At 34.6% G+C, this 15,455-nt stretch overlaps 1 protein-coding gene across 7 annotated transcripts in view; it reads left to right on the top strand.

Moving 5' to 3' along the window:
- The window catches only part of LOC132103424 (zinc finger protein 385D-like), a 93,879-nt gene that overhangs the window by 63,209 nt on the left and 15,215 nt on the right, over window positions 1-15,455 (top strand). For 6 of the 7 annotated variants that reach the window (XR_009423383.1, XR_009423381.1, XR_009423382.1 and 3 more), the window contains exons 3-4: window positions 2,083-2,190; window positions 9,759-9,930. Coding sequence is in view for 4 of the 7 variants with exons in the window: in XM_059508521.1 (XP_059364504.1) it covers window positions 2,083-2,190; window positions 9,759-9,930 (280 nt within the window). In the remaining 3 variants the exon portion in view is untranslated. The remainder of the gene's footprint in view (window positions 1-2,082; window positions 2,191-9,758; window positions 9,931-15,455) is intronic. The other variant, XM_059508522.1, reaches the window with a different exon arrangement.

Here is a 15,455-nt window from a genome sequence, read left to right as displayed (position 1 = left end):
CTGGCGATTTGAAAATGTCACGTAAGCGAGGTTCTTGCGTTGTTGAGCTTTTCTAATGAGTTGTTTTTGATGGTTATCAGGTTTTTATTGTGCATGTAAATGCTTTGAATGAGAAGCAGTGTTTCTTTGCTCAACCCCGGCATGTTTGGAGCGCGAGGTCATCGCCGCGCACAGATGGTTTGTCTCTTTGTCTTTTCTCTCTGCTCTTTTTCTCGCTCACTTCCTGTGTTGTTTGCACGTCCTCCTCTGAGTCCTTTGATTTCCCAGCAGCCCTTCGCAGGCCAGCTGGACGTTCTCCAAAACTTACACCCATCCTGCTGTCACTTGTCAGGGATTCAAGTGTAATTGATTTAGGAGCCTCATCTACAGCTGGCTGCAGAAGACGATTGTGAATTGAAAGTGATTTTCTGCTTGTGTAACACCGGCGGCTCGGCTGACATCTGACTGCATCAGGTTCAAGTTGTTGAACCATCACAGAACAGACATTAGAGGAGAGAGCGATAGGCGTGCGGCCAGACGTCCGTATATCAGTCTGAGGAGACGAAGGCAGGAGGCAGACACTTATCTGATGGATGGACAAATGAATGCAGCAAGCAGTAGCTGAGAGCTTCAGTGTAATTTCACAAGCTCATCTAAGACCGAGATGCTCTCAGCACACCAAAGTCCACCCCAACCATGTCAGTCTCAGTTTGACATTAGACTGACTCTGATAAACAACAGAGGAGGATTCATAAGTTTCTGTAATATTTATTGTAGTTTTTATTTTTTATTTTTTAAATACTAAAGAAAAACAATACTATTTTGATAATATTTTAATAATTTACTTATAATTAAAGACCAAAATACGGGACAATGGTTGGGATTTGTAAGGTGATTCTTTTAGTCCTGTTGAAGAAGAATTCGTATTTTATTTATTTATTTTTATAGGTAGATACTAAAAAAAAAGGTACTCTTTTAGTAACATTTTAATGATTTATTTATAATTAACGTGTAAAAAAAAAACAAAAAAAAAAAAAAAAACCTAGGCCTTTTGAGGAAGTATTAGTGACTTGTTTTTAAGTAAACAAGTATATAAAAGGATACTATTTTAGTAACATTTGAATGATTTATTTTTAATGAGAGAACCTAAATAAATGAAAAATTAACATAAATATAAACTGTATTTGGAAAATAATTAAAATAATAAGTAAATAATCCTTAGTTTTAACATATCAGCTCATTACTGTCATTTTTTCAGGAAATCAAGGATCGGGAATCAAACTACATTGGTCTTTATATACTGTATTGAATGTGTTTGATTCACTAAAAGAACTTGTTCAAGAGTCAATCGTTTCATGAATCGGACTGCATTGTTTGCACTGTGTATGTTTGATTCACTAAAATGAAAACAATGATTCATGAGTCATCAGTTTTGTGAATCAGACTACATTAGTTGCACTGTATGTTTTCGATTCACTATAAAGAACCAGTTTATTAGAGCACAGATTCATTTTGGGAATTATTGTCTTTGCATCAGCCCTACATATAATGATCTAATATGCCAATACACTGTGTGTAAAGCAGGTAAAGATGTCCGGCCCATACATACTTTTCTGTCCATATTAAAATGTTGCATTTTTTTTATTGTATAGCAAAACTGTGAATATGCATATTTAATTAAACATTATCATATAAACTCGTACATTTAAATCTTCTTTAATCTTCTCTTTTTGTGTTTTCAAAGAAAGTTGAATCCAATGCTAATCTGTCACTCATACGAGATGCACAACTACACATGAGAGCTGTTGTAGTTTCAGCAGACCTTTCTCAGTGTATCATTTCAATTTGGGTTCTCATGAAATTTTCGGTGGAGTTTGTTTTCCCCTCCTCTTTCTCGTTGCATTGATTTAAAGAGTCTGTGTGTGTGAAAATCGTTGTCCTTTAACGTGTTCGGTCCACAACCACAAGTCGTGTTTCTGGTGAAGCCGCTGGGGGCTACATTTTATCACGCCGTGCGATGGGTAACAGAGTTGACATTCACTGCACCGCTGGGGTGAAAAAAAGCTAATAAAACTGCTTTTCCGTTCTCTCTCCTCTCCTCAGATGGACCCCGTTCAGAAAGCTGTTTTGCATCACACACTCAGCGCTCCAGCCTCCTCTAAAAGAAAAGCGGTCTCATGCGGTGTATGCCAGCTGAGGTTTAACTCACAGGTGAGTTTTGTTCACCTGACCCTGATATTCCCGTCTAAAGCTGCTGTAGAAAAGTATGTAATTATCCAAAAGAGTCAACGTAATATAATAAAGCATCCAAACGTTACTGAAATTTCTGGCATTATTTACATCACCTCATGATTCTTATTTTAATGAAATATTTGAAAAAAGACGAAACACCTAAAAAGCATAGCTATGGAACGATACCTATTTCCTGATTCAATTAAGTTGATTCACAAATGCTCAGTTTGATTCTGATACTTTTTGATATATTGCAGGACATTCTGCTTACAAGTAATACATTTTCTCTCGCTGCTAATGCTGTAAAATAAACAGGGCAGTGTTTCAGACTGATTAAAACACAGAACTGTCTTTAACCATAACCTTTCATTAAACAAGACTTTCGTGAATGGTCGCACTATATGTTTTAGACAAATGAAAATATCCTGTTAATAAGCGTCAGAGTAACTTAAAAAAAACGTAAAAAAAAAGACTTAAAAGTTCTGAATAAAAAGATTAATTTGTTTTATGACTTAGATTACTCTGGTCGTCCTGTATATGTTTGACTCACTATAAAGAATCACTTTGTAAGAGTCAAATGTTTTTAGAGTTTCTGCTACATTGGTTGGGCAATGTATGTGTTTGATTAAATAAAAATAAATTGTTCATAAGAGTAATCTATTTTGAAAATTGACTGCATTGGTCAAACTGTGTTTTTAAACTGTGTTTTTAAAAAAGAACCAGTTCATCAGAATGATTTGTGAATCATACTGCATTGGTCACACAGTATGTGTTTGATTCACTATTAAGAACCAAACTATAAGAATCATTTGATTTGAAAATCTGACTACATTGGTCACGCTGTATGTTTTTAATTAACTAAAAAGAACTAGTTCATAAGAGTCATTTTTGAATCATACTACACTGACAACTGTATTTGATTCACAATTATTCTTTTTTTCTAACTTTATTGATTGCACTGTATGATTTTAATTAATTGGAGTCGTTTGTTTGTGAGCTGGACTACATTAGTCAATCTGTATGTGTTTGCAGAAGTGGGTAGAGTAGCCAAAAACTGTACTCAAGTAAAAGTAAAAGTACTTCTAGAAATATTTACTCAAGTAATAGTAAAAGTACTAGTCTTGAATAGTTACTTGAGTAAGAGTAAAAGAGTATCGGATAAAAAATCTACTCAAGTAGTTAGTTACTAGTTACTTTGGGTCATATATACTGAGCCTATTTTTATTTAGATATATAGATAAAATGTATGTAATGTATGTGTGTAAGTATAAATGTATATATTTCATCATCCTTTACTCCAATTTATGTAATTTATTATAAAACCCTGTCTGTTTACTTAAGTAACAGATATAGGTGTCATGCCATAACATATTTTTAATACGACTGACTTTATATTAAATGTGAATTTAACATTGAAAGTTAATGTGATATAAATATTGCTACTAATCTTTCATTGTTCAGAAAGAGAGCAAATAACATTTACATTATTAAAGATCATTTTCACTGACAGTCTAGATTTCAATCACTCTCAGAAACTCCCATTAAAATCACTGAAACTGTTAACACTGTGAAATCAATATCTTAATTATAGATTCGTACACACATCTGCACTTTGTTGTTCCTGCGAGAGAATTCGCCAGAAAGAGGTATTCAGTCAGCGAGCGAGTGAAGGAAGCACCGGCATTTTAGCGATGACTCATCTGAACACCTCTGATTGGCCAATGCTTTAATAAGCTTAAAAGAATCATGTGTGATTGGTTATAATGCGCAGCGCTGTATAAACGCATCTATCTCTGGCTAAGCGCCAGCAAGCAATCACAGATCTGAATTTAGCAGCTGATAATATGACTCGCTGAACGTACTTGCACAGGTGTGATTGTATTAAAATTAATAAAATCTTAATCGGCTATTTTTTGGCTAAGCGCCAGCAAGCAATCACAGATCTGAATTTAGCAGCTGATAATATGACTCGCTGAACGTACTTGCACAGGTGTGATTGTATTAAAATTAATAAAATCTTAATCGGCTATTTTTTGTCTTTTGGAAGCTGCATTCAACTTGACTCCCCTCTGTTATAAGCCACACACGTACAACAAACTAATGTCACAGTGGTATCGTGTACTGTAATCGAATGTAGCCCAAGTTATTACCTGTTAAACAGTAGACAGCACACGCGGTGTTCATCTAATAAGGATCTCCATCGCTAGCAAATAATAGCCTTTGCAGATTTCAATTCAGTGCAATTCCAGCCACGTTTTCAACGCTCTTTCTGTTCTTAAACGTTACAACTCCGAGTGAACCACTTCAGATGCTCAGCGCGTGCGGCAGGGAACTGAACGACTCATTCAAACTGATTCATGAACCAATTCACTCGTTTGCCAATTGGTTTGATCAAGCCTTTGAACAGAATTGACTCAAAAGAATGAATCCTTCGCGAATGGGCATCGCTCATTGCCCAGAGAAAAGTAGACGGCGCGTTTGGAATAAACTGAAGCATTATAACATTTATTGCATTAAGATAAAGTAACGAGAGGAGCGTAACACACAGTAACGAAGTAAAAGTACAGATTTTTCCCCAAAAATGTACTCAAGTAAGAGTATAAAGTACCCATCTTTAAATATACTCCGAAAAGTATTCGTTACCCCAAAAAATTACTCAAGTAAATATAACGAAGTAAATGTAACTCGTTACTACCCACCTCTGTGTGTTTGATTCACTAAATAGAACTGGTTCTATTCATCTGTTTTGACATTCATACTACATTGGTCATGCTGTATGTATTTGATTCACTAATACGAACCCAATTATAAGAGTCATTTGTTTTGAGAATCTGGTTTGCACCATATGTTTTTGGCTCAGTGAAAAGAACAGGTTCATGAGTCATTTGTTTGTGATTTGGACTACATTGGTCACACTGTATGTGTTTGATTCACTAAAAAGAACTGGTTCATAACTGTTTCGTCAATCGTAGTACACTGATCACGTCATAATGTGTTTGATTCTCTAATAAGAACCAGATTAGAAGAGTATTTTTCTTTGTTTTTCTTTTAGTTGTTGTTTTTTTGAGAATCTGACTGCATTGGTCACGCTGTATGTTTGTAATTCACTAAAAAGAACCAGCTCATGAGAGTCATTTGTTTTATGAATTGGACAACATTGGTTGCATTATATGTGTTTGATTAAATAAAAAGAACCAAACTATGAGTCATTTGTTTTGAAAATCTGACTACTCTGGTTGCGCTGTATTGATGAACTAAAAAATAATATCTCCTAGAAGAGTCCTTCGCTTCAAGGATCAGGCCACACATGTTTTTGGTTCCCTATAGAAAACCAAAGTCACTAGTTTCGGGGATTGATATCTTTACCCAGCCCTATATGCAGTGAAGAACTAAACTGTCAATACACTGTGTGTAAAGCAAGTAAAGAAGTCCTGCCCATATATTTGATCAATTTCTACTGTCATACATTAAATATCGTCATACTTCCAGCCATCTATTAGGCTCAGACTCTAGATCATCCACTGACACATCCGATTCATTGAGGATGACTTTGGAATGGCCTGGAGGACAATTTTATTATCCGGCCTTCATCCATACTTCTTCCTGCATGCCATGCTTTCATCAGAGGCATTTAATCCAAATAGGATTACTTTAAAAAAATCCTAATAGCATAAATAATAAAAAATAAAGCAAAAATAATCATAATAGCATTTCCCATATCTGCTCTATGAGGTGGTCATTTACACTGCCACTGTCAGATATCAAGGTGTAATAGGCCTATCAAACAGTAATCACAGCTCATTATGCACATCCGTCAGGACCGTGTGACAGGATGAGTGGGCGGGGCTGCTGTTGACCAATCGCATGCCCTGTAGCTCTCCAGCAGCCAATCATAGAGAGCCTTATGCATTCAAATCACGCCGTATGCTCAGTAAAACCTCATTATCATTGGCCAGCTTCCAATCAGCTCCAATCTGAGCCCGGGAAGCTTTTATACGGCACATCTTCAAAAATTAAATGGCTTCTGGAGAGTTACAGAGTCCAGCCATGCATGCCGGGCGACTTTTGAAAATGACATTTGGTGTATATATATATATTATCGCCACAGGTCTGTTTGAATATGAGTCACTTTGTTATGGATTCTTCTGAGCATATGAATTATAAATACATTTTATAATGGTGGGAGAGAGAAAACCTAGTTAGTCCTTGAAGTGCTTTTCTCTTTGCCTGCCAAACACAGAGAATGTAGCTCTAATTAACTTTTGCAATGATTGATTGATAGTGTCCTTTAACTGTGTCCCATTGCTGTTGTCCATCTTAGTTAAAGGCTTGGCCATCACAGTGGCAGCTCTTCACCGTCATGGGTTTTTTTTTTTTTTTTTAAATCTATTTATTTGTTGATTTATTTTTTTATAAATATTTATAATTTATTATATATTTATTTAGAATTATTTACAATATGTTGCTATAATTTTTACAGTTATAATACTGTTTCTAATATTATTATTATTATTTTTTTTTAATTTTAGATTTATTTATTTATAAATATTGTACCTTTATGTTTATTGTATTTATTTATTATTTAGGATTATTTCATTTTATTTTAGTTTTTTTCTAACTTACTGCCAAAAAAGTTAGTTCTAGACTAGCATCTTTTTACATGAATTATCATGTAAAAAATCTAAATGACTGATAATTGTTTTTTATATTATTCATTTTGCATTTACTGGCAAATATTTAGTTTAGACCGTAGCGTGTGTTTGTTACTCACATAAATATGAGACACTTGGTTATGGATTCTTCAGGGCGTATGAATAATAAACACAGTATAAAATGGCAGGGGAAAGAAAACTTAGTTAGTTAGTTTTTGAAGAGCTTTGCTCTTTGCCTGCCAAGTACAGACTGCGGCTCTTAATAGCTTTTCCCATGATTGATTGATAGTGTCATTTAACAGTGTCCCATTGCAGGTGCCCATCTTAGTTAAAGGCTCACAGGGCAGGGCTGACTAACTCCTCGTCGGGCGTCCGCTCTCGGCCGTCACAGTGCCAGCTCTTCCGTGTCGTGCATTTAATGAATGGTTGATTGCAGCTCAGATTGCACATGACATTTATCTATGTCACTAGATTCTCCCCTGTGATTGGCGGACTGAATGAATAGCTGCAAGGTGTCGAGAAACATCCCATTTATCACGGTGTTAAAGCCATTTTCATAACACTATCCCGCTCAAATGATGTGTTACTTACAAACCCCCCTGATATAAATCTATACGATTATGATCCATATCCCGCCCTGCTTTGTACAAATACAATATATCAAAAGGAGTCTGATCCGTCGTGCACTTAATGTCTTTACAAAATTACCTCTCTGGCAAGCAAGCTGGTATTGTAAAGAAAAAAGGCGTGAGAAGAATGTGAGTGTGAAATATGTTGATAGCAAGGTCTGAACTGAATGCTCACCAAAATGAGTAAAGATCAGCTTTGGCATGTAAACAGCAGTTTTACCAATGCAATTATCAAATCAAATAGAAATGTATTTATTTATAATCATACTAATCAACTTTTTAAATGTTTTTATTCTTTATTTATTTTCTAATTTACTCGCCTTCCTTGGAAAATAATGCAAAATGCAGATAGTGTGTGTGTGTGTATATATATATATATATATATATATATATATATATATATACACACACACACAAACACACAATTATATATTATTTTGTAATTATGCATAATTTTTTATATTTATGTGTAATTGTTAAATTATAGAAAAATATTAGTAACTTTTTATATTGATTTTGAATTGTATACATTAAGTTACATTTTTTTTTTTACTTATCATTCGAAAAACAAAATGCAAAATATAATTTTATTGCCAGTAATAAATATATAATTATGCATATATTTAATATAAAAATATAATAACCATAACTTTTTATATTTATTTATGTATCAGTCTCTATTTATCATTTAATTGTATTTATTTATTTATATATTTAATTTGACTAACTTACCATAGGCAACAAAATTATTTTTGGACTGATGTGTGTCTACTCATGTTTTTTTTTATTTTTTTTATAGTAATTTACAAAATATGAAAATAATTATAAATACTGAAACTTTTGATTATTTCATATTTATTTGGGATTTAATTAATTAATTAATTTTATTAATTTACTTATTTGTCATATTTCTAATGTATTATTATTTAATTTTTTACATTTATTTTTCTAAGGTAAGGGCAAAAATATAATTTTGGACTTTAATTGCGAGTATAATAGATTATAATGTTTATTTAGTTAGTTTTGCACCTGTAAGGTCGACGACTGCCTTATTTATTCAAAGGAGTTAGCGCTGAGGTAAACAAGGCCAACTGAAAGGCGTTGCGAATGGTCTGGTCCAAGTGAGCTGTAATAAATCTTGTTTGAAGGTGAAAGCAAATGGCACAGAGCGTTTGAAGCTGACTACATTGTGCCCGCAGATATTAAAAGATTTGTTTCACACCAAGTCAGCCACGATGAGCTGGAAGTTTTATGTATGGCTCTGTGTCATACGGGATAATAACCTCACACACAGACGACTGGGAGAGGCCATTCTTTTCTTCTCTGTCAGACTCTTTATTCTATACCATTACTCAAAGAGACTAGGCCAAAACCTAGTGAACTGCATGCTGTCTGCTGCCTACATAGGGAGCTGCCTTCTAAAGGAACATCCTGACTAAAATGAAACCACCTTAATCAACTGATTCAAGTGAGGGGATTTGAAAATGCTATTAAAATTTAATACATATGAGATACATTAATATTAGGTAAAACAGTCAATTGTTAAATTATATAAACCTTAGTGATGAATGAATCAGAATGAATCACTGTCAATCAGCTGAAATTAATAGTCAAATTAATTACGTGATATGCTGATTAGTTAATCATTCAGTTTAAGCAGGCACTAAATGCACCAAATTAACATAGTGATTTTTTTTATTTGAAGTCATTGTCATTATTTCCAGCACAAACACGTCTCCTTTATATGTAAATTAAGCTCATTAGAGGTTGCACCTGATGCAATTTAAGTATGCAAAATGAAATTAATCAGTTAATCAATATTTATTGATTTATAGAAGATATTCCTATTATATTGACAGATGAAAACAATGAATAGGCATAAAATGAAGAAGCGAATTGCTCCAGTGATATCTTTTTTTCCCACGAAATATTGTAGTGCTGCACACCTATCATGCCTTAAAATGCTGCATATATGTAGGCAGCTCATTAGCTTTTGAAACCGTTCCAGAAAGACACTGGAAAATATAAGATTCACAAGCAAGCAGGATTTCTCATAATGAGGGCTGCATTGAAGATGGGCGTCATGTGACCTTCTTCCTCACAGATGGGTGGTTTGATGTCGACAAAATGCGAGTGTGCCACATTGCAGCGCTGCTTCCAGCAGCTTGTTTGCTCATGGCTTAGAGCTCCTTTGCCCCGTCTGCTGTTGCTAACACCTGGTCTGGGCTGGCCCTCTCCACGGGTCGGCCTGTTTTGTGTTTCCTAGAGCCAGGCATTGGCCCACTACAAAGGCACCAAACATGCCAAGAAGATGAAATCCATGGACGCTCCGAAATGCCTCAAACACAAGAGCTCCCTGGTCACCAAGGAAAATACCAACAAGGAGCCATCTAAGAGCCTCTCTCCCTCCACAGCAGCCAGCAACACTGACAGACAAGGTAAGAGGAGAAACATTATCTCATGTTTACAAGCATCGCTATTAATGTTGCTCATGATTGCTGCTCATACCCCAAAGTGTTAGACTTCAGTGTGTAACTCGTCTTGAACTGTTTGTGACAAACTTGTTTGATACAGAAGTGCGTTGTGAACAGTTATTTTTTTAAAGATTAGCAGATAATCAAAAATATATGAATCATTGATTTAAGATGTGGTCATGTTAAATGTTGCTCAACGAAACTTTGCAAGGTGAAAGAATAATGTTGCAACAATTTTGCATGCAATCTCAATCTTATTAGAGACAAAGTAATTATAGTGTTAATAAAAATTCTGCAAACACAATGCGTATAAACATCCTAAATTAAAAGCACAATAATTATTGGAGTTGAAATGATGATTAATAAGTTAAAAAAGTGAGTTAATAAAAAATAATGCAAACACAATGCATGTAAACAAAGCTAGGTAAAATGAATAATTAAATAAAGATCGGCAGACAATAAAATAGCACACAAAAAAGAGTCATGGAAATAAGGTGTAGTCACAGTTACTGTTGCTCGATGAAACTTCGCAAGTGCAAGAGAGCACAACAAAATGGGTCAAGGGGAATGATACAGGAATAAATAACAAATTAAACATCCAAAGCTATTCTGCTGGCTAGCAAATAAATAATCTCTAAATAAATGTTGATTTATTTTTATTTATTTTTTTTATTATCTGCAATGGAGATAAAGGTTAAAATCATGATTTTTTTGGTAGGGTTACAGCACACGGTTAGCAAATGTTAGCATTATTTTTTGGGGTTTGCTTTGGCATCTAATAGAGCGTTTGGACCCTGAAACAGTGTGTGACGTCAGGCTTAACAACGGATTGGTTGGCATTGCTAATTTGTATGTCAAAGTTCACCAGACCTCAATTTGGAAAGAGAAGAGGACATTCTTTCCACAGGAAACTCGATTTGGTCAAATTCTTCATTGCACAAATTGCCACTGAAATGCCTGAACTTTGCTCATGAGATGTGCATGTGACCATGCTTTTATTTTTTAGCCATATCTAAGTATCTATGTATACTTTCTTGCAATTTGGCCCATAATATCTTATTGAACTGAGGGTTACTTGTATAGTATAGTACAGCATAGTATTGACAAGTTTTGCATGCACAAAGGGCACTCAGAAAAATGTAAGATTCTGTTAGAGTTCTTCTATTTATTGCTGTTTTGTGCTACAGAAGAAACATTCATCAGATTTCCCTGGACAAGGATTGACCTCCTCTCCTATTTCTGTCACAAAGAGCTTTCTCTCATAACCGGAAACAAGAAATATGTTCCAAGAATCATATTAAAGGCCATATTTTGGGTCCTAGGCAAGCGTTTTGCAGTAATTGTGTTGGTATTGCACCAGTACAGTACTTTATGTTTATGAGCACCAGTGGAAAATAGCATGACACCCACTTCAGGTTCTGGTTTTCATTGACATCTCCTGGTCTTAATATTCTTCTGCAGTACAGTGAAGTTATACATATCGCTCTGGTGGTTCGGTATGACTCGTACTGCTGTCCCTTACCAAAAAGTAGTATACTTCAAGTATACTTAAGTAAAGTTCAAGTATATTTTTAAGCATGCTTTATGTAGTAAGTGTACAAATATCAGTGTTCTAGTAGTATTCTTGTAAGTGCACTGTTTCACTCATTGGGACGAAATTGACCCACTTTCTAGTATATAAAAGTATACTTTTAAGTATAAAAGTAGCAAACTTTGAGTACACAACTAGTTTACCTCTATGTTTGTAGTTTGTACTGCAATTATACTAAAAGTGAACTTATATGTATACTGAGTTTACTAATTAAATACTTTGTACACTTTGAAGTACAGTCTCAGTTAACTACTAGTTTAGTAACTTTATACTGCAAGTATACTCATAAGTTTCTTTCTTTAAGTGAACTTTACATCATACTTTAAGTATACTACTATGTCCCTATTTAGGTTTGAATTTGTATATATTTTTATATGAATATCTGAACATACAACACATCTAAAGGAAGAACATGGTATCTGCTTACAAAAACATTTTATTCTAGCTTCATTGGTTCTTTTTTTAAACACTTTAATGTGGGTTTCATTATATAAAAAAATATGGAATAACATTTTGAACAAAAAGCTGAAAAAATACTATTTCGATTCGATTCAGAATGATAATCAAAAAGTAGATGGAGTCGATCAACACCCCAAACTTGACTGTAATTATTACCCCTTCATCGGTCAACATTTTTTTCCATAACATTACAGTTTTGATGCTGTTTCTTGTCACATGATCGTGTTAGATTACATGTGTTAGTATCTGTTGTTTCGGATTCTGGGAGCACAAGTATAGTTCAAATATATTTAGACTTTTTGTAAGTAGAAGTCAAGTATACAGTACTTAAATATCATTTTAAGTATATTTCTGAGAAGTGCATAAGTAAGTAACTTCTTTTTCGTAAGGGGTTTCAGATGATCCAAAGCAAACAGCATCCTCCTGAGTGTTTGTTAGAGATCCAGGGGTTGGCTAGCCTAGAAATCTAGACGCACCCTAGCGGCAGCAAAATGTATTTCGCGGTCTGGCTGGCCAGGCTAGGGGTTGGCTGTATTCTCTGCAGAATTACAGCTGGATCAGGTTGCTGGAGTCTCATGGCACAAAATTGTATATGTAAGCACTTTGTGGAATAAGGTGCACTCAACACATGTCTGGAACCAATAATTTACTTCACTCTTTTTTGTTCTGCTTGTTTAGGCCCAGCAGTAACGCTTTCCCAATGAAAATGTCTATTTGTACTAAAACACCTGGTGTAATCTAATTTGTGGCATTTTAAGGCAAAAGTGTTGCCTGAAGTCAGAGAGACGCTCCTCCACAAGCCATTATAAAGCAATGCCTCATCACTATGAGCAAGAGGAAATGCAGTTTGTTTGGACTCGTAGATGCAACACCAAACGCAAACACAAAATAGGCACTAGTGTTTGTAATTTGTGTTCTGTTTGCATTATGCTTTTCATAACAACATGTTTTGGTTACCAACTGTTGTTCTTGCCAACACTTTGTGGTGAGTTCACTAAACAGTTGCAATGGTTTTGCATGCAGTCTGTATTTAATTGCAAAAAGAACCCCAATGCATGTAAAGGAAACTAGATTTTTTTAATGCAAAACACTTTCTTTTGCAGCACACCTTGCTTTTTTCCATTTTTAATTTACTTAAGTCAAAAGGATTAATCATAAAGTTAAAAATACTGCAAAAGATAACTTGCTAAATGCATGTCGATGCCAGGTCCTGCCTTTTTTCTTTCTTTTTTTTTTTTTGCCAATATTCTTTTTTTCAAAGGAATAGTTCACCCCAAAAATTTAATTTGCTGAAAATGTATCCACCCTGAGGCTATCCAAGATGTAGATGAGTCTGTTTCTTCATCAGATTTGGAGAAATGTAGCATTCCATGCAAAACTGTTTTGAAGTTAAGGACTTCTCAGTGTCGGATTTGTTTCTAACAAACATGCAGCTTTCACTTCTCCAGATCTTAACTGATGGACTGGAGTCCTATGGATTACTTGTGGATTATTGTGATGTTTTTATCAGCTGTTTGGACTCTCATTCTGACGGCACCCATTCACTGCAGAGCATCCATTGGTTGAATGCTAAATTTCTCTAAATCTGTTCAAATGATGAAACAGATTCATCTACATCTTGGATGGCCTGAGGGTAAGTACATTCTAAGCAAATTTTAGTTTGTGGGTGAACTATTCTTTGCAGTAAGTACAGCTTTATCTTCTGCAGTACTTTATTTACTTGCAACTATATGAATAATCTTTTTGACTCCATGGCTATCCAGTTTAACCAGGCACATGTGCTAAAATAAGGATATTCTGCATTTAAATTCAGTATTTGTATTCTTTGCCGTGTCCTTTCTTTGTAAATGAGACTCATTACTGATAATGCATTAACAATAAGGCCAGTGATCTTGTGGAGAGATGCTGTGGAGTCACATTAAGTATGTTAGATCATGATATTGTAGTCTGCTGCTTCCTACACTCTTTAGTACTCAAAACTGGGTTTTGCACCATGCACACACTGCATTTACCACAAGTCTTTTGTATACATTTGTGCTGTGTAATTTGCATAATTCTTTAGCGAAAGGTGCTAAAACAACACATGCAAATATATGGCCCTATCTTCAGTGGGTGCAATTTATTTAAGTCAATTCCCTCCTTTGTATCTCTGGAATGGAAATGCATGGATCGGTGACCTACCTCTGCTGTTATCAGAAAACTAATCGAGCCGGTGTATTGTTTGCATTAATACAGCCTGCGAATAAAGAAGGGCACCGTGACTCAGTTGAGTACATGATCACGCAGGGCCAGAAACCTCCCGATAAATCAGGCCACATCATACCGACCGCAGCATCAAACCCCACCGATTCTCTCCCATTCCCAGCATTTGGGGTGAGCTCGGCATTTGCTGGTCAAAATGCCACTCATTAATGAATATTAATGTGCGTAGATGTCAGAGAGATGAATTGTGGAGGCGGATGAAACCTGCATTATCTAGAGTTTATTTTCCGCATGTAATGAATAGCAGAGGCTCAGATACTAATACGGTGGCTTCAGAGAGCAGAAAGCAGCGCGTGAGATTGTCTGCTCTTTTGAGTGGCTATTTAATGTGTTTAATTCAAGGTTGTCATTTGTCAGGGCTGGGAAGTGAATTATGTGTGGGAAGAGAATATGTATGCATGTGACTACATACTTTGGAGGTGTTTGTTACATTCCATCTGGATGTCACTGCATTCGTAATGAATTTCTTAGCTTGGGGCTTCTCTGTAAAGGTCGTGCTAGACTTCAGCATGAAAGTTGCTTTGGACCTTGCAAAAAATATATATGAAATATATGCATACTCTATGGCAGAGATACTCGTATTGTTGGTATGTGTACTTTTAGTTTTTGCATTTATCTATCTATCTATCTATCTATCTATCTATCTATCTATCTATCTATCTATATATATATATATATATATATATATACAGTACAGACCAAAAGTTTGGAAACATTACTATTTTTAATGTTTTTGAAAGAAGTTTCTTCTGCTCATCAAGCCTGCATTTATTTGATCAAATAATATATATAATTATATAATTTTTAAATTTATTATACTTTAAATTATCTTTTATTTCTGTGATGCAAAGCTGAATTTTTAGGATCATTATCACATGATCCTTTAGAAATTATTCTAATATGATGATTCATTATCAAAGTTGGAAACAGTTCTGCTGCTTAATATTTTTTCAGAACATGTGATACTTTTTTAGGATACTTTGATGAATAAAAAGTAAAAAAAAAAAAAAAAAAAAGAAGCTACGTTTTTGATATATAAATATTTTGTAATAACAATATACACTACTGGACAGTAATTTGGGGTCAGTAATTCTTTTTTTTCTTTCTTCTTTTTAAATAAAATCAATACTTTTATTCAGCAAGGATGTGTTAAATTGATAAAAAGTGATAGTAAAGA

Source organism: Carassius carassius, chromosome 24 (genome assembly GCF_963082965.1).
Source record: "Carassius carassius chromosome 24, fCarCar2.1, whole genome shotgun sequence".
In the NCBI taxonomy this organism is placed as follows: Eukaryota; Metazoa; Chordata; class Actinopteri; order Cypriniformes; family Cyprinidae; genus Carassius; species Carassius carassius.
This window is presented reverse-complemented; position numbering and strand designations above follow the sequence as displayed.